This window comes from Callithrix jacchus, chromosome 10 (assembly GCF_049354715.1).
Source record: "Callithrix jacchus isolate 240 chromosome 10, calJac240_pri, whole genome shotgun sequence".
In the NCBI taxonomy this organism is placed as follows: Eukaryota; Metazoa; Chordata; class Mammalia; order Primates; family Cebidae; genus Callithrix; species Callithrix jacchus.
In genome coordinates, this window is record NC_133511.1 from 7173666 (window position 1) to 7200413 (window position 26748).

Consider the following 26748-nt stretch of genomic DNA (forward strand, 5'->3'; position numbering starts at 1 on the left):
CCTCAGAGTTCTATACTGTGTACAGGATTAAGTTCAAACCCTTGAACTTGAAAGCCAACAAAATCATACATACAGAAAGTCATAATGGTTTAAAGCTTAGATTCTACAGTCAAAATGACCACGGTGAAGTTTTCTCTCCTGCATATATAACCTTGAACATATTATGTAATTTCTCTGTGCTCTCTCTATGCCTTATTTCCTCATTTACAATGGTTATAACAACACTGCCTGAGTATCCCTTATCCAAAATGCTTGGGATCAGAAGAGTTTTAGATTTCAAATATTTTCTGATTTTGGAATATTTGCATACACATAATAAGATATTACTGGGATGGGAACACAAGACTAAAATGAAGTTCATTTATGTTTCCTATATACCTTAAATCCACAGCCCTAAGGTAATTGTATATAACATTTTTAATAATTTTATGCATGAAACAAAGTTCATCTATATCAGAAAGCAAAGATGTCATTATGTCAGCCACCCATAAGGAATTACAGCATATTTACACTTATGTGTGCCTGCTGCATTGGCACAGGACTGCACAGTTACTCTGTCCCTGGCATTTCCTAACAGGCTGTCTCATCAGTTGTAGTATGTCTTCCTGGGTCAACCCTTGAGGTTTAACTCTACTCATTTTTCTTTCTTTCTTTCTTTCTTTCTTTCTTTTTAATTAGAAAGAAAGAGAAAGAGAAAGGAGGAGAGAGAACAGGAGTCTTGCTCTATTGCCCAGGCTGGAATGCAATCTAAAAACAGGTATCAACTATCTCTTTTATGCAGATAATTGTGCTTAACAGCGGAGACAGGAAGGAATAAGGGAAGAAAATAACAAACAAACAGCCAACCAATATTTCATTTAAGTCTGTGAAATGCTATGCAAATGCTGAAGAGTGATTTACTTCCAATTATGTGGTCACTTTCAAAATAGGTGTAATGTGATACTGAGAAAAATGTATATTCTGTGGACCTGGGATGAAGAATTCTATAAATATTCACTGAGTCTACTTGTTCCAGGTCTGAGTTCAAATCATAGATGTCCCTGTTAATTTTCTATCTCGTTGATCTGTCAAATAGTAACAATGTGGTGTCCGCTCCTCAGGGCTTTTTACTGATGGTCCTTCCTGAAACATTATTCATTCCTATCTTCATGTTACGTGTCCTTCCCATTTTATGTATCTTTACTAAAGATCCTTAGAGAAGCCTTCCAGAGTACCGTGTGAAAAAAATACCCCCATCATTTTCTCCCATTTCTTCACTTTACTTGGTTTAGGACAATTAATTCTTTCAAATCAGGGCAATTATAACTTTATTTACTGCCTTACTGCACTATGCATAAGGTCCAAAAGTCCATCTGATTCTTTGGCAGTTCTATCAGGTTTTATGTTATATATTTTGAATCTCTGTAATTAGGTACGTAAACTTGAGGATTCTTACGTTCTCTTAAAATTTTTCTTTTCAGCTTATGTAATCTACAGAATGTTCTGTCCTTTTGATGTTATGACTTCTTCATCAGGTGACCCTTTATCATTCATAATACTGTGTGCTATGAAATCTACTTCGTCTGACATGAGTAGAATTGCTCTGTCTTCAAGTTGTTTAAAATGTCTGCTGACATCCGAGTATCTTGCTATTGCTTTATATTTGATGATAAAGAAAATGTAGTTTTGTTTTGAATACTTAGTATTTGAATACTTCCATTACACTAAGTAATTTACACTACACTTAGTACTTTAATACTTCTATTACACTTAGTAGAATGTAGTATAATGGGGAAAAAGCCAATTGAATGAGTATGATACAGTGTAGTCATCCTGAGACTGACAGCAGTGTAAGTACGCAAGGGAGGGGCCTGCGAGATGGACGAGGTTTCTTTGCTGGAAGTGACAGCTAAATCTTACCCTAAGATTGAAAAATGAGTAGCTTGGATTCTTAACTTTTCACCAGTGACTAATTAGGGTATGGCATATATTAGGCATGCAAAAATTATTGGCTTAAATAAGAATTAAATCAGTAAGCATTTACTGAAATCAATTACTATTATGTACTACAACCAGGGCTAGATGCTCGGTATACAATGGAGAGCAAGAGTTATCCCTACTCATGTCAGACGAAGTAGATTTTATAGCACACAGTATTATGAATGATAAAGGGTCACCTGATGAAGAAGTCATAACATCAAAAGGACATAACATTCTGTAGATTACATAAGTTGAAAAGAAAAATTTTAAGAGAACATAAGAATCCTCAAGTTTACGTACCTAATCACAGAGATTCGAAATATGTAACATAAAACCTGATAGAACTGCCAAAGAAACAGATAAATCCTAACTGTAATCAGATTTTAAATACCCTACTCTCTGTATCTAGCAGCACAAACAGAAAAGCAATAGCTACATAGACTTGAATACACTCTCAACCAACTTGACTTTATGACATTAATAGAAATTCCACCCAACAGCAGCAAAATATACATTCTTCTCAATTGTACATGGAACACTGACCAAGATAGAGACATTCTGGGTTATAACACAAGTCTCAATAAATTTAAAAAGACTCTAGCAACTCAAGGTATGTTGTCTGAACACAATGGAATTAAATGAAAAATCCGTAACAGAAATATCTTTGGAAAACTGCCATGTACTTGGAAACTAAAGAGTATACTTCTAAATCACCCATGAAACAACAAAAAATTAAAAAGGCAATTAGAAATGAATTTAAACAGCAATAAAACAAAAATATAACATATAAGAATTTGTGCAATGCTGCTAAAGCAGAATTTAGAGGGAAAATTATAGGATTAAACATCTATTAAAAGACAAGACAGTCCTCAAATCAATGATGCCAACCGCCACCTTAAGAAACTAGAAAAAGAACAAAAAATAAAATCCAGTGTAAACAGAAGAGAATTTCTTTAACGCCATCACCGATAGGTAAAAAGGTTATTACCAAGGTATTTCTCAGGGCACACTGATTTCCTTGCTTCTAATAGCAATTTATTTTTTTCTTCCACATTTTCTCCATATTAGCCCTTGTATACTTCTTGAGTTTTCCAGGTTTGTCTATTTATGTAAACTGTATTGCCTTACAAATAATTGTTTTAACTTTACATCCTCATCTAAACCCTAATTCGTTGTATTCTAAAAAAATATCAGAACCGGTGGACTAATCATTTTCATGAATAAGTGTCCAACTACATGCTAGATATTAATATAAAATTTAAGTATTCTCTAATCCAAATATTTCTGCAACACAGAAATTTATATTCTCACTTGACAGATCAAAAATTGAGGCTAAGAGAAACTAAGTAACTTAATTGAAATCACACATCTATTAAAGGACACAACCAGGAATCAAAACGGGGTTGTCTGACTATAAAACTGCAGAGCGTCTGGCATATAATTGAGGCTTTCTCCCTTAAGAAACCAATGTTTAAAACACAGAAGGGTTATATTGTGAATATAGTCTATGAAGCAGAATAAAGAGCAAGAAGAAAACTTATCTCAACTAGAATAAACATACCAAATCAAGTTAGGGTACTTATCAATGGGAACACAGATATCTAGTAAGTATTTGTCTTATCCAAAATATATTAACAGGAGCACAATACACATTTATACATACGTAACTGGGCCTTCATACGATATAGCCCATTGTGTTTTTGAAAAGTTCATAAATGATCAGACAAAACATCCAATTCAAATCAAATGTTTTATACACGGAAGATGGTATTTCTACTCTTAAATCTAGTTTTCATGGTGTCGTCAAACCTCTCTGATTTAGTGTTTGTATTGAAAATGATACAGTCTTGCCAATTAAGTCTGACTGATTCTTCAATACAGTGGAAATTCGGTCCCCACTGATCCAAGAACAATTAATTCCCTCCTCCTACAGCCTCGATTTGCATTTTCATTATCTTTTCTTTGGGCTTTGATACAAAATATTTTTCATTTATCAGTCATGTATACCTCTTCTATGACCTCCAGCCTTCCATATTCTCATTATGTGACACTTACCCGTCAACATTTTTTAACAGATAGACTGGTAAAAGATAGTGGAGAATGTACTAAGCATAAGATGGAAAAAGCGAACTCAATTGCTGGATGAAAGGAGATAAACAAAAGAGGGGCATGAAAATACGCCTCTTCATCATTTAGACAGAATCCTTTAAAAAGTATATTGTATGAACTCACTATGGTACACCATAAACACAAACTAAACAACAGTAAGTTAGCCATTTCATACTCACTAAGATGGCTAGACTCAGACAGTAACAATTAGAACTCTCATACACTGTTGATGGGAATGTAAGATGGTGCAGCTGCTTTGGAAAACGGTCTGGTAGTTCCTCAAACAATTCAACATAGATTAAGAAAATAGTAAACATATGGCTTACAGGGGTATCCAATCTTTTGGCTTCCCTGGGCCACAATGAAAGAAGAATCATCTTGGGCCATACATGAAATATACTAACACTACCCATACCTGATAAGCTAATTTTTTTTAAATCGTAAAAATCTCATAATACTTTAAGAAAATTTACAAATTTGCATTGGGCTGCATTAGAATTGGTATTCACCAGTGGTTGTAGCTCAGTTGGCTTTGGTGAGTAGAAGCTCACGATGGTGAGCTCATGTGTAACTTTTATGGGTGCACGGCTGTTCACAAGCTTTGAGACAATGGTAGGTGTAGCTAGTGGCATAAATACTGTCATGTGGGACATGAGTATGCTTGTACTCTCTATCTGTTTGCATGCCTTTTCCCCAGACCTCCTTGTCATCAGTTCTCTAATTGTTTTAAGTCCCTGACCATCAGCCAAACATGATGTTGGGGAGTCCTGAAGACCACCTTTACTTCTGACACCAACTGCATGTGTATAGATTATTTAGCTCTCAAAAGTGAGAACATCTGATAATTTGTCTTTCTGGGCCTGACTTGCTTCACTTAAGATAATGGCTTCCAGATTCATTCATGTTGCAGCAAAAAAACATGATTTCATTCTTTCTTATGGCTGAATAGCATTCCATTGTGTCTATACCACATTTTCTTTATCCAGCCATCTACTGAGAGACACAGGTTGATTCCATTATCTTCGCTCTTGTGAACACTGCTGCAACAGACACACAAGTGCAAGTATTTTTTTATATAATGATTTCTTTCCCTTTGAGTAGATACCTAGTAATGGAATTGCTGAATCAAATGGTAGTTCTACTTTTAGTTCTTTGAGAAATCTCCATACCGTTTTCCATAGAGGTTGTACCAATTTTTACATTCTCCCCAGCAGTGCATAAGAGGTCCCTTATCTCCACATCCTCACAGGCATCTGGTTTTTAAAAAAATTTTTAATAATAGCCATTCTGAATGATGATATCTCCTTGTGGTTTTAATGTCCATTTTTCAGATGACTGGTGATGTTGAACATTTTTTCATTTACCTGTTGACCATTCGCACATCCTCTTTAGAAAGATATTTATTCATATCCTTTGCCCACTTTTTAGTGTGACTATCTGTTGTTATTGCTGAACAGAGTTCCTTGTATATTACTGGATATTAGACCCTTGACAAATGCATATTTTGCAAATCTTTTCTCCCACTGTGGAGGTTGTCTGTTCACTCTGTTTACTGTATCTTTTGCTGCATGGTAGCTTTTTAGTTTAATTAACTCCCATTTGTCTTTGTTTTTAATGCTTGTGTTTTTGAGGTCTTAGTAATGAATTATTTGTCTAGATCAATGTCGAGAAGAGTTTTTTCTAGGATTTTTATAGTTTCAAGTCTTACATTTGAGTCTTTAATCCATCTTAAGTTGATTTTTGTTTACGTAGAGAGATATGGGCCCAGTTCCATACTTCTGCATAGGGCAAACCAATTTTCCTAGCACCATTTACTGGAAAGGCTATCCTTACCCTGGTGTATGTTCTGGTCAGCTCAGTCAAAGGCCAGTCGATTGTAAATACGTAGCTATATTTCTGTATTTTCTATTCTGTCCCATTGATCTGTATGTCTATTTTTTATGTCAGTACCATGCTGTTTTGATTACTATAGCCCTTGCAATATAATCTGAAGTCAGATAATGTGGTGCCTGCAGCTCTGGGTTTTGTTTGTTTTTGCTTTGGCTATTAAGGCTCTCTTTTGGCTTCATATGAATTTTAATATTGCTTATTCTAATTCTGTGAAAAATAATGTTGGTATGTTATGAGATTACAATCAGTCTGTAGATTACTCTGGCCAGTATGGCAATTTTAGTTTTATTAAGTCTTCTGATCCATGAGCATGGGATGTTTTCCCATTTATTTGTGTCATCTACAATTTCTTTCACAGGTGCTTTACAGTTTTCCTTGCAGAGATCTTTCACCTCCTTGGTTAAATATACTCCTAGGTATTATTTTTTGTAAATGGGATTACCTTCTTGATTTCATTCTCAGCTACACTGTTATTGGTATATTACAAATGCTACTGATTTTTGTACATTGATTTTGCATCCTGAAACTTTACTGATTTTTTTTAACAAATGAAAATGCAAATACAGTGCATCTAAACCTGTGAGATACAGCAAAAGCAATGCTGAGAAAGGGTTTTATAGCATTAAATACCTACATCAACAAAGTAGAAAAATAACAAATGAATAACCTCATGTCACACCTCAAGGAACTAAAAAAGCAAGAAGAAATCAACCCAAAATTAGCAAAAGAAAAGCTAGATCAGGGCAGAACTAAACTGGGATCCCCCCCCCCCAAAATACAACAGATCAATGATATAAAAAGTTGTCTCTTTGAAAAGATAAACAAAACTGATAAACTGCTAAACTACCCAAGAGATAAGAACCGAATAAACAGAATCAGAAACGTAAAAGCAGACATTACAACTGATATCACAGAAATACAAAAGAGCATCAGAGACTATGATGATCAGCTATATGCTCACAAACTAGAAAACTAGAGGAAATGAATAAATTCCTGGAAACATAAAACCTCCCACGACTGAAGGAACCACTGGCCTTTCTTCCCTTTCCAACAACTCTTTCAAATCATAATTTAAGTATTTAAGCATGTGAAAGATTTTTCTATTTTGAAAATCTGTCTGGCATACACATCCACGTGCCATCACAGTAACTACTAAACTTCATGAATAAATCATGTATAGAAGAGAATGATACAAAGATATCATGATTTTATTAAACAGTAACTGACAACTGATAATGAGTGAGGTGCCAAATTATAATTGATACTCAGAATACAACCTTGGTTATTTTAAACTGGCAGAATATGTTTTTCTAATTAGCAAAATTTTCCAAATAGCTAAGCGTTTACCATTTAAATATAAAAATATGCCGGGCACGGTGGCTCAAGCCTGTAATCCCAGCACTTTGGGAGGCCGAGGTGGGTGGAACACGAGGTCAACAGATCAAAACCATCCTGGTCAACATGGTGAAATCCCGTCTCTACTAAAAGTACCAAAAATTAGCTGGGCACGGTGGTGCGTGCCTGTAATCCCAGCTACTCAGGAGGCTAAGGCAGGAGAATTGCCTGAACCCAGGAGGCGGAGGTTGTGGTGAGCCAAGATTGCACTCCAGCCTGGGTAACAAGAGCGAAACTCTGTCTCAAAAAAATATATATATATAAAAATATTTCTTTTGTAGTCATTTTGAAAGGAAATATTCCCAAAGTGTTATAAGCTTTCCTGCCTTTTAAAATATAATAAATGAAACTTATTCTTTTCCTGATAATACACAATAATTACTGTGATAATAATATGTCATAATTCAGGAATGGTGCTTTAGAAAGCGAAGCGCATTCAAAATCAGAAATGTAAAAGCAGACATTACAACCAATATCAAAGAAACACAAAAGAGCATCAGAGACTATGCTGATCAACTACACGCTCACAAACTGGAAAACCTAGAGATAATGGATAAATTTCTGGAAACATGCGATCTCCCAGGATTGAACCATTGGTCTTTCTTCCATTTCCAGCACCTCCTCCAAATCAGAATTTAGGTTGGTCAGAATGTAACGCCAGTTGTTCTATGCTAACTATATCAGCGAGGGTTACATGGCTTTTTAGTTATCCATTTTTCTCTTCATTATTTGTGCTCTCTATAAAGTCTGTTGTCAGTTCTTACTGTCATAAGCTCCTTGTGGTAGTCTGTTTCTTCACTCATAATTTGATGCTTTTATTATGTTTCTTTTCTAAAACTGGATAACCAATACATTAGTTTCAGAGGCACCCTCTCTAGGTAATCAATAAATAGTTGTTACATTTGGAGCAAAAGCAGAAAAGCTAGCCTACAATCCACAAACATTTTACTAGCATCAAGAGAAGAAACACAAAATGCCACATTTTTTAAACCATAATGACAAACCACAGAAAAATAGACACATATGCTTGTCTTAGTCTCTGGCCCATAGTGACATCCTAGCCACAAGCAACTTTTTGAATCATGCAGCTTCTACTACCAATTCTCATTTGTATATTGCATTATTATGAAATCAAAATATTCACAATAATTTATTACTAGAGGAAAATTAAGGACACCGATTCTATATATTTTCAAAATTAATTTAAGATTTAAAACTCAACCAAAGAAAATGATTCCAACAAGAAATTATTTTTCAAAGTGGAACTAGAGCCAACTGCCAACTTGATACAGACACAGAAGGACAAATAATGATGTATTAAGACAACATAATTAAAACGGTGGTGTTAGTCTTCACTTCATATATTCACACTATCTGAAATGTAATATTACCTAACTCTTTTACAAATAATTCAAACTAACTTTCAAGTGTTGGTTTTTTTTTTTTTAGAGGCAGGATCTCAGCCTGTAGCCAGGCTGGAGTACAGTGGTGCAATTGAAATACTAGCTTTTTGATAGTTAGAAATGTATCCACATGGTTCAATTATTCACGTAAGTACCAAATAAGCATCCAACGAAGTCAACAGTCCTTGGGTACTCAACCTACTAATGGTTAAATAACTATAAGTTCAGGGAAAATCTCAAGTAAAATACATCCTACTACAGGAATTCTCAGGCGACAGACTGTGTTTCTAAAAGTTGTTCTTCTGTAAAATCATGCACCACTGCAATGCTAAAAAGTCAGCAGCTAAACAGATATGCCCAATAAATCATGCTAACTAACCAAGCCTGTTTAAGAAAGAGGGGAGGGGAGTAAGACAAGACCCATCAATGGAATTTCATTAAATCACATTAAAATCTTGTGAGTTACCGTGACATCAGAATCAAATTCTTTCACTTCCTTGAGGCCCTTAAGTTGATTTCTTACTTGCCTTCATTGTCCCTCACAAAACATTTGAGAATTAAAACTAACGTATTAGAGAGGTAAGTTTATGGCACAAGAATCAGTCATCCTTTCCTAAGAGATTGTTTATTGAAGGAAAAAAAAAAAAACATCAGGATGGTGTTGGAAAAAGAGAATAAATCACTGAGGTTGAGTCGCAGAATTAAGAAAACCTCTTCTTAAACGCTGAAAATGGAAGTGGATATTTCAGATGCCATACATAAATAGCATGAGATCTGACTTGTCAGCAACCAAAACCTAGGATGGTTTCTGGTTCTATACTACTCTGTTCCCATCTAAGTGAATAAAAACCAACTTTAATGTTAGCCTTGACAAACAGGCGGCCATGTTTTTCATTAGAATATACGTATGTCCAAAAGGACTGGGAGCATTATCAGTAATTCCTGTCATCCTTGTCTTGTAATATAGATAATTTAACATTAAACTACTGAGAGACGTAAGTACTTTTCTTCATTTGATTCTGTATAATTCAATAACTTTAAGAAAACTATTTAACAAAAACTATTCTTTTTTGAGAAAATTGGTATTTCATGATTTTAAGATTTCTATTTTCTGTCTTTAATGTTATTATTGGGCCATGCATATTATGCCAAGATGTATAAAAACCCTAATTCCTGCCTGAATTCCTTGTTAGACAAGAGATAATGATAGGAATTAGAAGCAGGACTCAAGACTATTCTCCAATATGACATTGGCTTAGGTGCAATTTTATATATTCAATATTTAAAGTAAGACATGAATTACAGACTGATTTTTTTTAAAGGTGCTATTAACACATTGCTACTTTTATTCAGGCAAGCTAGTAATTTACGCATGCCAGTTGTTAAGCAGCTGAACTTCTAGTTATACACTAAAATATACTGAAAGAATATCACTATTTTTGAAATTTAAAAACGTCTACATTCAATTCTTGATTCTGTGCACTAAAAATTAATCACACGTTCCAGGAAACCTACCCCAGGATCTGACTGTCCCTGGGACCACATTTGTAGATGATAAAACCTGAAAATGACGATTTCTCCACAGCTCAGTGTTGTCACCACTTTGAAATTTTTAAAAAGTAGAGAAGGCTGACAAAAAAGGACAACAAAAATAAGAGATGAAAGATGGTGCCCTCACCCCACATCCAAGACATCATTTTATTCATGATCATTTTTTTGTGCTTGTTTTTTAAATATTATTGTTGCAAAATCAAAACCACAGGCATCAGTGGGAACAACAGACTATATCTAAATGTTCTAAGCAATGTTGTATAATAGTGAAAACGAGGTTTCTGGAATTCCAAGCAATTGACTTCAAGTCTCAGATATGAGATTCCAGAAAACAAATTTTTATTGACTGCTATTATGTGTTAATGACTGTACTAGATAGGACATATTGGTAAGCCAATGGCATGAACCTTACAGAACAGTGGGAAAAACACTAAATAAAAGATTACTCAAAGAACTGTCAAGCTAGAGCTGTGATGGCAATTTGAGATGCTAACAGAGGGACTAAATCACTCTTCCCTGAAAGAGTTACTATAAAGATGAGATTTGTATGAATCTTCTGTTTAATCAACTAGATAAAAGGGGATAAAAGATGGCAAAATTTAAAAATAGTAGAAACAGTATATGCAGTCTGTGGCAGGAGAAAGTACATTCATCTGACAAACTGAATGCAAGTCACCATGGAGGGCGCAGAAGCAGCAAAACGAAAGGGTATGATTCAAGATGAGGCTAACGAGGTAGCGGCAGGCCATTCGAGGTCTTGTTAGGTAGGCCACATTAAAAAACGTGGTGGCAATAAAAAAAAAAAAAGAATGAATGAAAAAAAAATGTGGTGGTTAGCTTAACAGCAGCAGAATACATTCCAAATGTTTTAGCCTAGGGACTAAAGGAGAATATGCACATTTTGAACAAAAAAGGATTCTGGTTTCAGGGAGACAGAGTTAAGAAAGAAGTGGAAGTTCAGAAGGCATGCTAGAAAGCTAGTTAGAAGCTATTTCCTAGGCCAGATAAGAAACAATAATAGCAAGGAGAGTGTGGCAACAGGAACAAAGAGAAGGAGACTGGCAAGATTGGTGGAGAACAAAGGGGAAGCATTCTCGCTCATCTGATGACTAGAGCCTTTCTAATCTAGGTTAGACAGAAGTAGTGCACGAGGACATAGGAAATACTGAAAACAAGCCAGATTCTTAAAGAGATACGTGATCATGGGCAAGCTACTGAGTATCTCTGAGCATCAGTTTCTATTAAATGGGGTTATAATCCCACTGCTAAGAGATAATTATAAGTATTATAGTATGTAAATGGTCTGGCACCTAGCGAGTACTCAAAAACTTGTCGTTATTACCATTTCTCCCAGATTCTCACAAGACTGTGCTCACAAATGAGGCAGTTTTGCTTCCTGCCTCTTATTTGGGACACCTGGCAATGTCTGGAGACATTTTTGGCTGTTACAACTTAGCGTGAGAGGGTTGCTACTGGTATTTACTGGCTAGAGGCCGGAGATGCTACTAAACCTTCTACAGTTCGCAGACAGTCCTTCCGCAACCAAGACTTAGCCAGCCCAAAACATCAATAGCACCAAGGTTATGAAGCCATGTTCCAGAGGGATTCTGATTGTGATAACTGCACATGAAAAGCGCTTTTGTATCCATTAATGACAACAACCATCCACATGAGTTAGGGAGTTAACCTCACTTATTACTGATATCCTGTTCAGTTTCCGAATGCAAGCCTGGTAACAGAAGTGGTTACCACAAGTAAATTCATAACCCAAATTTTAAATATACAAATATATTTATGTCTTCTAACCATGAAAGCTAATTTATTTTCCTATTTTGATGTCTGCGTAAAGAAAAACCTGAATTGCTACAAATTAACTGTCATTTTATTAAGAATCAGACACTCAGATCCTTGAATAAAAATTCTATGAAAACTGGAGGCTTCTTTAGTGGCATTATGTGGGAAAAAATGGTTTGTAATGAATCTGTTTAATTAGTACTTCATTATTACACAAGGATTACCAACAATGAAAAGCAGACTGCAGTCTTTATTAAATCAAAATTTTAATCAAAACTGTGAAACTGTCCTTCAAGCTCCAAGCAAGCCCTTAAACTGACTGGTTTGGAAACCCACTGGAAACAGATGAATTTGTTGATTAAATAAAAACTTCATATCATTTTGGACTCTATGGACAGTGAAGCTATTGAACCAATATGCTCAACTGTCAACAATCTAAACTTTGATTAAAATCTGAGAGAACTGTCCAACAGATCTCAGAAAATCTCACCAGGGTCAAGAATTGGGATGTGATCACAACTGATAATACTTCACACCCAGAATTACTTTTATAAAAAACGAAATTAAAAGTGTTGGCAAGAATGTCGAGACACTGTTGGAACTTTTGTGCACTGCTAGTGGACAAAAAAATTGTTCAAACTGTTGGAAATAGTTGGTGGTTCCTCAAAAAACCAAACATACAGTTATGTATGATCTAGCAATTCCATGTCTAGATATTAATATATACCCAAACAAACTGAAAACAGAGGCGCCAGAGCATTATTCACACAGCCGAAAGATGGAAGCAACCCACGTGTCCATGAACAAATGAATGGAGTTTTAAACTATGTTATATACATACAATAGAATTATTCAGCCTTAAGAGGCAATGAAATTCTGAAAAATGCTAATACATGGAAAACTTGAAAACATTATGTTAAGTGAAATAAATCAGATATAAAAGGACAAGTATTATATGATTCTACTTACCATGAATTACCTAGAACAGGCAAATTCACAGAAACAGAAAGAGGTAGAAGGCAGTGAACAGGACAGAGGGAAGGAGAACTACTGCTTAATGGGTATAAAGCTTCTGTTTGAGATAATAAAAATATGTTCTGGAAATGGATGGTAATGATGGTTGCAAAATATTATCAGTGTATTCATATTTAATGCCACTGAATTGTATACTATAAATAATTTAAATGGTAGATGTTATGTTAGGTATATTTTGCCACAAAAAAAAAAAAAAAAACTAGAACCTGAACTAAAAAACATTAAATAAATTCTTCTGGTGATCCCACCTTCTTTCCACTCCCCTCACCCCAGGTCAGGTTCAGAAAAACCAAGATTATTTGGTTCAACAGCCTGAACTGGATTCAAGCTTGTATCTTTTGGAAAATGAATAAACTAAGTCAAATTTGTCTTATTCAGTTCCATAAAAAGGCAAAATATCATGTTTATTATTTGATGACATCTGACTTTCAAATTTCCTTTAGGGGACATCACAGGAACATATACATGATTTCACACTCTTGGATTGACCTCCTCCAAAGATAACTTCACCATGTATCTATTAACGTCTATGAGAATGAACAACGATGAAAAACAGACGGCAGTCTAATTCTTACAAAACCATTTAAAGTTTTATGTCAATGTTTATTACATCAAAATTTTAATCAGAACTGTGAAACTATCCTTCAAGCTCCAAGCTCTTAAATTTATTGGAAACAGATGAATTTGTTGATTAAATATAAACTTCATATCTATTGAACTATTAGGCTCAACTGTCAACAATTTAAACTTTGATTAAAATCTTAAAGAGTGTCCAACAGACTTCATAAAATCTCACCAGGGTCAAGAACTAGGGCCTGACCACAACTGATCAGGTTGTTAATATCTTGAAATTTGATATTAATATTATAATTTACTGAGAATAAAAAAAGTAGATGATTTCAACTGTATATTATTAGAGAAACATGTAATATGTATTTTAAAGATTACTCCCAGGGGAAAACATATTAAGCCTTAAGTGATACAAACATAGAAAAAAAAATCAGTAAAAATACAAACATTTTATTACTCAATAAAATCATCTTGTTTTCTTACAATTTAAGATAAAATCCTAGAGTCTTTTTTTCTCTCCATTATCATTCCTCTCTTGTACCTTTCATTTTTCATCCCCTCCAGCCCATGTTTAATGCTGTATCAGTACAACAAAAAGGATAAAATTACTGCCCATAGTACTAACAGAATTAATGAGGAAAGATGTATATAGATCTCTTGAACACATGCCTGGTTTACGTTGCCAAGGTAACACTGACGTTCTTAAATTTTAAATGGAAGAGTTTATATTTAAAGAATGTTGGAGTCAACAGAATGTATTTTAAGAAAGAGCAAAGCATACATAGCGTATTATTCCCAAATATCAATAAATGATACATGGAAATTGAACAAAGACAATTAAATTTAGGCAAGAGTCAACAACTATCCATTAACAAGAGTCATTTGAATGACAGTACTGCTTATTGTCATTCTTATTGACTGAAAAGTAAAGCTGAAGCTTCTGGTGCTGGCTTTTGCATCTCGTTTTAGCTATGGGGACTAGGACAGTTACTTAGCCTAGCATAAGTCATTTAATTCTCTGAGAGTCTCACTTTCCTCAGCCGTAAAATGTGAAAGGTTAAACAAGATTAGTAAGGTCCATTTCCAAATCTAAAATTCTTTCGATCTGTGATTTCAAAGGAAGAAATTTCTTTATCAAAAACAAGTTACTGTATACCTATTACGTTCTGGAACAACATAGTGAAGATACTGGCATATCTATGGTAAGAAAATCAGACCAACAGACACTTCTGTGGTATCATGATATGCACTGGTTTTCATCCGCAGTTCCTGATTCGTAACTCCCGTAGCTATTGTTACAGTCTTGTATTATAATGCTGGGTATCTTATGCCTCAGAGGCAGGCCTCAGGAAAGAGTCTCTCTCCTACCCTCCTTTTACATTCCCCAAGGCAGGATTCTAATCTTCTCCTTTCTATTGTGGGTCTTAAGACCATCCCCAGAGAGTCACACCTTATGCACTGGGGGAAGGAATACTGAAGTCAGGAAGCCTTCATAAAAACCCAAGAGGCCTGGATTTAGTGTCTCTGGATATCTGAATACATGGAGTTCCTGGAGGGTGGCAGTCCCAGGGATGGCAAAGAAGTTCTGCGCCCATTCCTCCATACCTCACCCTACATGTCTCTTCTCCTATATCCTTTGTGATAACCTTTATAATAAACCAGTAAAGGTAATTCAAGTGTTTCTCTGAATTCTGTGAGCTGTTCCAGAAAATTAATCAAACCTGATGAGGGGTCATGTGAACCCCAACTTGAAGCTGGTTGGTCAGAAGGTCAGAAAGCCTGGACTTGTGACTGGTACCAGTCTGGGCATCTGGGAGACAGACTTGGGAACTGAGCCCCCAACCTGTGGAATCAGACATATCTCCAGGTAGACAAGTGTCAGAACTGAATTGGAGGACATCTTGCTGGTGTCCAAGGCTTGGTGTGTGGAGAAAAAAAACCCACACATTTGTTCACAGACGCGTCTGTGCTGATGACTGTGATGTAAGAGTAGAGGAAAAACACAGTTTGAGAGAGAGTTCTTCTCTACACATCTTTTTCAGGATATTTCTTATTCCCCCTTTTTCATTAATTATGTAGTACATATTCAAAAACACTGAAAAATATAGAAAGGCTAAAAAACCAAGAATAATTCCCCTATACAAACGCACTTAAGTTCATATTTGTCATGAAATCTCTTTCTTGATTCAGTTATAAGAAAGAAATGCTACTAAAGATTTAATAGTAAAATACAACTGGAAAGGACATAAATATAACCTGAATTTCGGAACTGCAAGGAAAAAATAGGCAGTAAAAATTAAATAAACAAATAAAAGGTACTAATTAAAAAGTGAAATACACATCAACAGCAAAAGGCAGTAGGGCAGACCTAAATACTGAGCACAGGCAGGATCAGACTTCTGTCCAACTGAAACCTTTCCTGTGTCCCCAGTTTAAATGAGGACACCCGGGTATTACTTCCAAAAGAGTTTTCACTTGTCTGTCAGAGTACTTTGTACACTCAAATTGACTGAACTATTTTCATATTTATTTAGTGCCTCCTTTTCCCACTAGCCTCATAAGCGCCGTAAAGTCAAGGATCATTTATTCTTCATGTGCCAGTATGTCCCCAGTAGACCTCATACATTGAATGAATTCAGTTAACATGTGTGGACTAAATAAATAAGCAGAGTATTGTTTTATAAATTTATATCAACTAATCCTGACTATTCCCAAGGCCTAAGGGCCATTTTCAGAGGAACTACTAAGTAAGAACAGTACAGATTGAGTATCACTTATCCAAAATGCTTGGAACCAGAAGTGCTTCAGATTTTAAACTGTTTGGATTTCTAAATGTTTACATATACATTCCATCTTGGGGATGGGACCTAAGTCTAAACTTGAAATTCATTTATGATTCATGTATACCTGATACATATAGCCTGAAGGTAATCTTATACAATGTTTTAAATAGTACATGCAACAAAGTTTGTGTATCCTGAACCATCAAAAAGCAAATGTGTCACTATCTCAGTGTCCAAAAAGTTTTGAATTTTAATGCATTTCAGATATTTAACTTTTGGACAAGGTATGTTCAACATGTACCGAAATTCAAATACATTTGCCTTGAAGATTATGTATCCTAGTCCAGGGATTGAAAACCTACAACTACCAGGCCAAATCAGGCCATTCACACGTTTCTGTAAGTAAAGTTGTGTTGGAATATAGCCAAATCCATTCATTCACATACCGCGTATGGTTGCTTCTGTGCTACAACGGCAGTGCTAGGAACTGCAAGAAAAAGCTAAAAATATTTACTATCTGGTCCTTTACAAGAAAAGCTTGCCAACCTCTGTCTTAAACTAATCATAAAAAGAAACACAGGATAATGAACTTTTTGGGTCATTCATGAAAATATTTGACATAACTAACCTATATACCAACAATATTACTATCTAAAAATTCAATAACTTAGCTACTTTGGTTCATAAACTTTTACGAGTGAAGAGATTAAGCAGAGTATTCATGGAAATGGCCAACACTTCCAAATACTTTATTTTTTTATAAGCTTTTAGTAATGTTTCCAATTGTTAGCAGAGCTGATTTTAATTATTAAACACACAAAACAAATTGCCATTCTGCTGTAATTATTAGGCAGGATGAACTAAAACCACAAAGCGAAATCAGCGTTTCCATGGCAACCTGTACTTCCATTGGCCCCACTGCACATAGGTAGGAACTGGCATTGCTTTGTATACTGAGGAAAACCATCTCCATTAAATAACACACACAAAAAAAAAACAACAACAATTTGCTTGGATAAAAAAAACATGCTTGTCAAGATATTAACACAACACTGCTACAAATTCAATAATATATAAATTGGTCAATAAAAATGTTTTTAAAAGTCTAGATTGAATGTGCATCAATTGCACATTCAATAGTTTATCTAATTTGTAGGGTTATTAATGCCACCAGTTCTGGTTGATTCCTGCTGAAATTATTGGGTAATAGCTAAATCATATAGAAACCAAAACAACAAGCATATATTTATAAATAATGTAAAAAATGAATGAAAGGTGAGGAATAAACATTTAATGAGTACCTACTGCCTATCCTAGTAAGACCTCTCATAAATCGATTTTAATAGGAATGGATTTATATAAAATTCAAAATGTCATTTTATAAAATTGGGACATTATTTTGTAAGTCAGAACTTTCTATTTCAGCTAACAGAGACTGGAATCAGAAATTTTAAGGGTCAAATATCACTGGTGAATTTTTACAGTATTCTAGCTTCTATAATGTTGCAGCTTAGTGAACTTCAATTAAAAAAAAAATCAAAGATGTAAAATGTTTAAGGAAAGTAATGAAGATGCAAGGATTGCCAAATCAGCCAATATTAAATCAACAATCATACAATACAGTAACCTGTCTTTATCTGAGGTTTCACTTCCTATGGCTGCAGTCACCTGCAGTCAACTGTGGTTTGAAAATATTCAGTGGAAAATTTCAGAAATAAACAATTCATAAGTTTTAGATCGTGTGGCATTCTGGGTAGTGTGATGAAATATGCTGTTCTCCTCCATTCCCTCCAGGGGATGTGAATCAGTCCTTTGTCCAGCACCTCCATGCTGTGTATGCTACCTACCTGTCCATTTAGTTTCTCAGTAGCCGTTTCAGTTATGACTGACTGCTGCAGTACGAAGGAGTTTGTTTTCAAGTAACCCTTATTTCACTTAGTAACAGCCTGAAATTGCAAGAGTAGCAATGCTGGCTTGTTGGTATACTTGTTGTATTTTATGATTACTGTTGTTCATCTCTTACTATGTCTATAAATTATACTTTGTAAGTTAAACTTTATCATAGGTATGTATGAATAGGGTTTGGTACCATCCACAGTTTCAGACATCCACCTAAACTCAAGTGAACATCACACCTCAGCTTCCTGAGCAGCTGAAACTACAGGTACGTACCACCACTCAGCTGATTTTTTATTTTTTGTAGAAATGGGGGTATCACTTTGTTGCCCAGACAGATCTTGAACTCCTGGCCTCAAGTGATCCTCCCACCGTGGCCTCGCAAAGTGCTAGGATTACAGGTGTGAGCCACCACATCTGGTTCTTGTTCATTTTTCTACTACCAAATTTAAGAACTTTTCTACATCTATATACTAATACTAATACTCTGCCATTCCTCCTCATATAATTGATGGATGGTAATCAGCTCCTTTCTAAGGTCAATTCTTCTCAAGTTCATTCTTGAACCCAACATAATCAGGCTTTTTTCCTTATTGGGGGAAAAAAAAAACACCCATACCTATTAAAGTCACCAGAAACCTCTAAACTGTCAAATCCAGTGGCCATTTCCCGTCTTCAAAGATTTTCCACACCTCTCAGAAGCAGCTGGCACAGTCATTCACAACGTCCTGTCTTCTGAAACACCACACCCTTGGTTTTCCCTGTACTTCACTGGCTACGCTTCTCAGTTTTACTTGCTGAATCCTTTCTGTCCTCCCCAGGACACAGTCTTCAGACTCTCCTCATTAATCATTTCTTCAATCTCATTGCTTTATATACTATTTAAATGCTAACACATCCAAATCTATATGGGAAAGCTAGCATCTACCCAGAACTCTGGGGCAGTCAGCCCACATTACCATGTGACTGGGCATTTCATAATTCACATGTCCACAACAGCATTCTTGATTCCCCCCAGCCCCCAAATGTGCCCCTCCTGCAACTTTTCCCATTTCAATATATGGCACCAGCAATGCCCCATATCCGGACAAGCCTGTCTCTGCTTCAGATCCTTTGCTGTTTCTTCTACTTGAAATAATCTTCCCTCAGATATTTACATGGACCTCTTGCTCACATTTTTCAGTCTGATGAAACATCACCTATACAGAAAGGCTTTCCCTAAACACTCCATTGAAAATATCACCTCAGCTCCTTCTACTTTGCTTGATTTTCTACAAAACCACTTTCCATTCTGTAATATATTATTTGTTACATGGTTTATATTATATATTAGTTCACTGTCTTTTTCATCCACTAGAAATATAAGCTCCTCAGGACACGAACTTTGACTTAATTGCTTCTCTGTATCACTCAACTAAAATGGTATCCGGCACAAAGTAAGTGTTCAAGGACAATTGCTGAATTGATAAACAGCTATTGCAATTTTTAAGAAGGATTCTTCCCTTGTGCATAAACTTGAATGGTTTATAAGATTACTAAAACTATTTAATTCAGACTCCATAGAGAGTGGTACCACTTCTGAAAAGGAAACAAATAAAAATATGTCTTCCTTCTTTCTGCATTTAAATTCCAGACCCTAGGAAATTTTTGGCATTTTTTTTCCAAAATAAATAGAGGTAAATTATCTTAATAGGCTAAATGCAAGATTTCAAGTAACTCTTGGTTTAAATTCCATTTTATTTTATTGCCCTCTTCCCCAGCACACACATATACACAGAGATACCTTGGCTACTTTATTTTAGTTTTCATTAAGTCACTTTTTTTACTGGGCAACATACTCACAAAATTATGTTAATATTAAAAGTTAAAAAATACAAGATTGTAGGTCTGACAAGGTATACAGTTAAAGGTCTCCCCATCCCATGCCTGAATCTAGGTGACTCAGTTCAAACTTCCACTACCAAAAAGTAACTGCTGGTATTATAGAGTGGAAGCGGGCCGTTTGTTTTCTGTAAAGAACCATACAGTAAATACTTGCAGCTTTATAGCTATCCACTCTCTGTCACAACTACTCAGTTCAGCCATTGCAGCGTGAAGGCAGCCTTAGATGATACGCAAACGCATGTGCATAGCTGTGGTTCAATAAAACTTCATTTGCAAATATAGGCAGTAGGCTGAATTTTTCTCATGGGGGCCACAATTTGCCAAAATTTGTTACAGAACAGTTTAAATACAATGTCTATTTTATAAAAAATGCTAATGGTAGTGTTTGAAAGAGACTTCAGTGGAAGAGACTGCCACAGAGAATGCTATTTGAAACAAAAATTCATAATACCCATAATGATTTATATTTTCATATAGATTTAGGACTATTCCCAAATGCCTCTCCATAATTCATAATATATTAACCCAAATATTTTCTTCAGCCTCTTCATGGGACAATGATGAAGAGCTGGAAGAACATTAAGACAAGGCAGACTGGTCACCTAACAAACAGCGCACTGCCAATCATCAACCCTGGCTTAAAATGTTCTCTTAAAGGGTAGATTAAATATGTAATTAAAATATCCACAGAATGCATTAAAGAAATAAACCATAGTCTATATTTAAAAACAAAATTTCAAAATGCCTGTTTCTCAACCAGATCAATTCCAAAATGCATGTTTCTAATAAGTCATACAAAGGATTTAATTTAATAAAATGAACAAAGATTAGAAAGAACCAAATCTTTCCAAAAAGCAGAATGCTGTTCCACTGAATAACCTGATTCTTAGAATTCAAAGTGCCCTGGGAATATCTCTTACCTTAGAGGCCATTCTCATGAAGAGCTTGTTTTGACTTTCTGCCGTGCCCATCTTTTCATTTTTGACTAAATCACTCAGGCTTAGATGATCATCATCGTGAAAGTATCTGACCCTTTCTTTTTCCTCATGGGTTGAAACCTATGACAAAAGGAACATTACGAATTTAATGAAAACACAAGTCTCTGAGGTATTTCTCAATGGATTACATAAAAATCTGGTGTTAAATATAAGAATCCCACTATGTATCACAACCTTTCCTTCCAGTTTATCCCTGATCTACCAGCTTCCATGTGGAAGAACTTCCATTAGAATTACACTCCCTACTTCTGCCTCTTTCCTCTCCTCTTCCCCAGGGATGGAAGCATGATATTATCTGATTTCTGAGTTTTGACAAAAGAACAGAACTGCTCTATACCTTTTTCTCTCTTTTCTGCTCTTCTTCTCCTTATGGCTAAAATTCCTTACCACTGTGGTGGGCAGACTGAAGTTATCCAGACATGGAGTAAGTATATCAAAAACAGAGGTGGATTATTAGCAAATCCACCGCTATGAACTTAATGAGTACGTTGCCCCAAAATTCACAGGTCGAAATCTCAATATGAAGGTAGTAAGAGGCGTGGTCTTCGGGAGGCCACTGAGTTCTGAGCATGAAGTCCTCAGAACTGAGATTAGTACCTGTGATGGTTAATACTGAGTGTCAACTTGATTGGACAAGGTATTGTTCCTGGGTATGTCTGTGAGGGTATTGACAAAGGAGATTAACATTTGAATTAGTGGACGGGAAGAGGCAGACCCATCCTCAATGTGTGTGGGTACCATCTAATTAGCTGCCAGTGCAGCTAGAAGTTGAAAGGACTTGACTCGCTGAGTCTTCCAGCCTTCATCTTTCTCCCATGCTGGCTGCTTCCTGCCCTTAAACATCAGACTTCAACTTCTTCAGCTTTTGGAGTCTTGGACTTACACCAGTGGTTTGATAGGGACTTTCAGGCCTTCGGCCACAGACTGAAGGCTGCACTGTTAGCTTCCCTACCTTTGAGATTTTGGGAGTTGAACTTAGGGAACCCTGACTGATACAGTACCTCTATCAAAATACATGAGAGTTTGTTCTCTCTCCCTCTTCTCTCCGCCATGTGAGGATAAAGAAGACTATCATCTACAAACCAGTAAGCATGCCTTCATCAGACAATGAATCTGCCAGCACCCTAATCTTACACTTCGCAGACTCTAGAACTGTCAGAAATAAATTTCTATTGTTTAAGCCACCCAGTCTATGTTACAGAAGCCCGAACTAAGACACCTACTTCTAATTACTAAACCCTCGTTCTGTAAACAGCTTTTATCAAAGCAAAGCTGAGATTCTGGTCTCCATCTAATTCAGTCCCAGATGTTCCTTTCAGTTGGTTCCATACATCCAGGTGTGGAATAGAAAAACACCATTTATTTCCTCCCAAATTAAATCTTTGCGATGCTGCTCTCACATTCCCTTATCCAAATAAAACCCTGTCTTTAACCTCTTTGAGATCTTTGGAACAGGGGTGCAACGACATTTCCCAACATTACTATTCTTGTATTTACAACTTAAACCTCACATCCCATGACTTCAATCACCCCCTGGCTCCACACACTTAAATTTCTGGCCCTCTTGTCTTTTCATTACACTCAAAGAGCAAACTCTAATCCTGAGTGAAAGGGTCTACCTTCTTTACTCCTCTACCTGGATTGCTCAGTAGCATGTAACTCAAAAAGGACCCTCGATGCCTTCCAACAATGCATTTATAGATCCCTAGTCAGTTCCATCATTTCATATCATTCAAACCTTTACTATTCTCTCCCATACCCTTCCAAGCACCAAATTCCTCCCATTACATTAGAAGACATATCTATTCCACTTTTGTTTGTTGAATTAATTAATTAGAACCTCTAGCAACACAGGCACTCAAAAGGCAAAAAATAAACATTTGACAGAAATATTCTGAATGAACAGTTCTTTTGTGTATGCAACCGCCACTTGTCTGATCTTCCAAATTTAAAATAAAAAACCTAACTTGGGAAAGCTGATTATGTTGTTTTTGCCATCTCAAGGGCCTCAAGGTAGTGCTAAAAACTAATTGCTAGAGTTGGAAAATGGAACAGAAAATTAGGTTTATAAAGGATCATGGCACCTACATAATTAAGCCATTACTGTGTACGGATACCCCATCACGAGCTCTCAAGTTAGCTGTCTAACACTAGTAACAGCTCTGGTTTTCCCTACATTTTCCCTGAGAGCTACGGCAAGCATGCCGAAAGCAACTGAAAACAACAACAAAGAAATGTACACTAAAATTAAAATTCTCTTAAACACTCAAAGTTAACAACTATTTGAAAAAACATAGCTGGATTAGTTTCCATTCTGTAAAAGGCAAAGAGATATAACTAAGAATAAAAGTAATAACAACATCATTTACTACCTTCCAATATTGGCGTTTGAAAGCTACATTTCCGAAAATATTTTGTAGTCTGATACAAAGAAAGCCCTAAGGGGAAGAAGGAATTCTGAATTAATAAACAAAGACATATGCTAAACATACCACCTGTCTCTTTCTTCTTCCTCCTTGTGATCCCAGAGACTTTCCTGGTGTGTTCACAGGCCACACTCTACCAGACTGATCTGTTCGGACAAGGATTACTTCTTGCTGGTCTTCATTCTACAAAAACATTGAAATAACTATTGAAATTATTGTGAAGAAAGCTGAATGTTTTTATTTAAGAACAAAAAAAGCATTAAAATGATTTAAGCATTCACGTAATGTTGTAGATTGCCTTAAATCTGTTGAATTTTCATTATTCTCTATACTGTAAAATGACCATAATCATTTTACAGTGGGAAAAGGGTGAAAAATATCAAATGTTTATTTTAGTATTTTTTAAAAGCAATCAAGAAAACAAAATTTCAAATAAAGTTTTCATCTAGACAATATTAAAAGATGACGATGTATGAACAGTACATGTGGCACTGTATGAGAATGCTGATCACTTATGTAGCAGATGTAATGTTTAACGCCTTTTTACATTTAAAAGATCCTATTAAAACTTGATTATAAGAAATAAAGCAATGACAGACAAACTTGCTAAATTAGCAAATATAATAATACTACACGTAACTCCTATTCTTCCTATTAACAGCTTTCGAATGCCTTTCAGTTTTCTGACTCTTCAGAAGTAATTATATCCCACATACTTTCAAGCCATAATATTTTTCCTACAAACTTTTGACCAAATATAAGCCTGGCACAGTACAGAGTAAGAGTAAACTTTATTCTATGATGGAAATGGAATGTTATTGGGAGGATTCTAATAATCAGTAAAGAATATCAGGGAATGACAAAGGAAAATAAATTATTATATCGAAAAGACACCTGCATTCAAACGTTTATCACAGCACTATGCACAACAGTGAAGTCATGAAAACAACCGAAGTGTTCACTAATGGATGACTGAATAGAGAAAATGTGATGTATATGTCCTAGAATACTACACAACCATAAAAAGGGAAACGTCTTTCACAGCAGCATGGATAGAACTAGAGGCAGTTATCCTAAGTGAAATAACTAAGAAAATCAAATACTGCAAGTTCTTACTTAAAAGTGAGAACTAAACAATGGGTACACATGGACCTAAAGAGAACAGACACTACAGTCTCCAAAAGCGAGGAGGATGGAAAGGACGTAAGGTCTGAAAAAAATTACCTATTGGGGATAACGTTCACTATTCAGGTGATGGGTAAAACAGAAGCCCAAACCTCACTATTACATAATATATCCTTGTAACAAACCTGCATGTGCAAGCCCTAAATCTGTTTTTAAAAATTAAAAACAAAAATAATATTAAGGAATAAATTCATTAAAAATCCATTTGACATAAGACCAAGCAAATTATTCATATTTTAGTTTTCTTCTCAATCAGAATCAAACGTAGAAAAAAATCGATCCCAATTCCACTTAATAGATGTTAGTTCCCCAGCTGAAATGGAAGAAAAATAATACATATCTATTCTTGATCTTACACTGAAACACAATACTAAATTGATACCAAAGATTATGATTACTTTTCTTCCTCAATACATAAATGAACATTGATTAATGAAGTGCCATCTTTTAAAAGATCTTTTTACTCACCCCCTTACCAGAAAGTAGAGATAGGCAACACATTATAATCTGGCTTCTAACTTTACCATACTGATAAAGCTGCTCTCCCTAAGGACTTTCAAATTACTAAGTCCAATACATGATTAATAAATGATCATCTTCTCTGATATGAAAGCATTTGGTTGTGTTTATTACATTTTCTAGCCTGAAATTCTTATTCCAGTTTTAAACACTCTGCTCTTTCCTGGTTCTGCCTTTACCTCTCTGACCCAATTCATTCATTTATTCATTCATCCATTTACTTATCATGCATCAAATATTTCTGAAATGTCGATTTTATCTTAGGAGTAAAAAGAAATAGAGCCTCTGCCTTCTATAAGTTTATGGCCTAGTGGGGAAACTACTCCCCACATGAATCATTAATGTAAACAAAGTCACCTTCACTTTCTCCTCCATTTCCAGCTACCCCTCAAATGCTGACGATTCCAGGGTTCCTTGGTTTCCAACCTTCTGCCTGAAACCTAATCAATGCCCATATCCCCCCAAAAATTCACTGTGTTAAACACAAACACAATCATGCTATTCTTCGCCTAAAAATCTTCAGGGGCCATTTTTCGCCTAGAAGATCAATACCACTCCAAGTGTGGCCCACAGACCATCACAAATCCAAGAATTACTAACTATTAAATATTTATTACTAATCCATGATGAGGTAAGTATAGAAACTGAGTGTTTATAAACATTTATAGCAATTGTATAGAATTAATATGGTTTGGCTCCATGTCCCCACCCAAATCTCATCTTGTAGCTCCCATAATTTCCACATGTTGTGGGAGGGACCTGGTGGAAGATGACTGAATCATGGGACAAATCTTTCTTGTGCTGTTCTCGTCATAGTGTATGGGTCTCACGAGATATGATAGTTTTAAAGATGGGAATTTCTCTGCACAAGCTCTCTCCTTCCCTGCTGCCATCCACATAAGATGTGACTTGCTCCTCCTTGCCTTCCACCATGATTATGAGGCCTACCCAGCCATGTGGAACTGTAAATGCAATTAAACCTCTTTCGTTTGTAAACTACCTAGTCTTGGGTATGTCTTTTAAAGCAGCATGAAAACAGACTAATACAAGAATCATTTTATGTTGGTTCAGTCTAAATTAAAACTTGGGACTTTATTTCATGTATCTTTATTTCATCTTTCTGTGATTAATTTTTATTGTATTTTATAAAACTATTAATCCATCACAGTCTGTAAAATTTTAAAATACATATAAACAACCCCGATCCCACACCACAGTCTAAATAATACTAAGTAATAAAATAAAGGCAAAGCATTTTCACACAGTATACAAAGCCTTCAAATTTGGGCCCTAGACTTTTCTAGATCTTTGTAATTTTTGTAAATGTATTGTAAAATTTATTTCCTCTGCA

General features: G+C 35.5%; 1 protein-coding gene across 7 annotated transcripts in view; it reads right to left on the bottom strand.

The window, feature by feature from the left end:
- CWF19L2 (CWF19 like cell cycle control factor 2) overlaps positions 1-26748 on the bottom strand; it is a 172181-nt gene that overhangs the window by 78677 nt on the left and 66756 nt on the right. For 4 of the 7 annotated variants that reach the window (XM_078339371.1, XM_035264426.3, XM_035264424.3 and 1 more), the window contains 2 exons: positions 23760-23876; positions 21190-21327 (listed from right to left, as the gene is read on the bottom strand). In XM_078339371.1, coding sequence (XP_078195497.1) covers positions 21190-21327; positions 23760-23876 — 255 coding nt within the window. The remainder of the gene's footprint in view (positions 1-21189; positions 21328-23759; positions 23877-26748) is intronic. The other 3 variants (XM_035264427.3, XM_035264425.3, XM_078339373.1) reach the window with 1 other exon arrangement.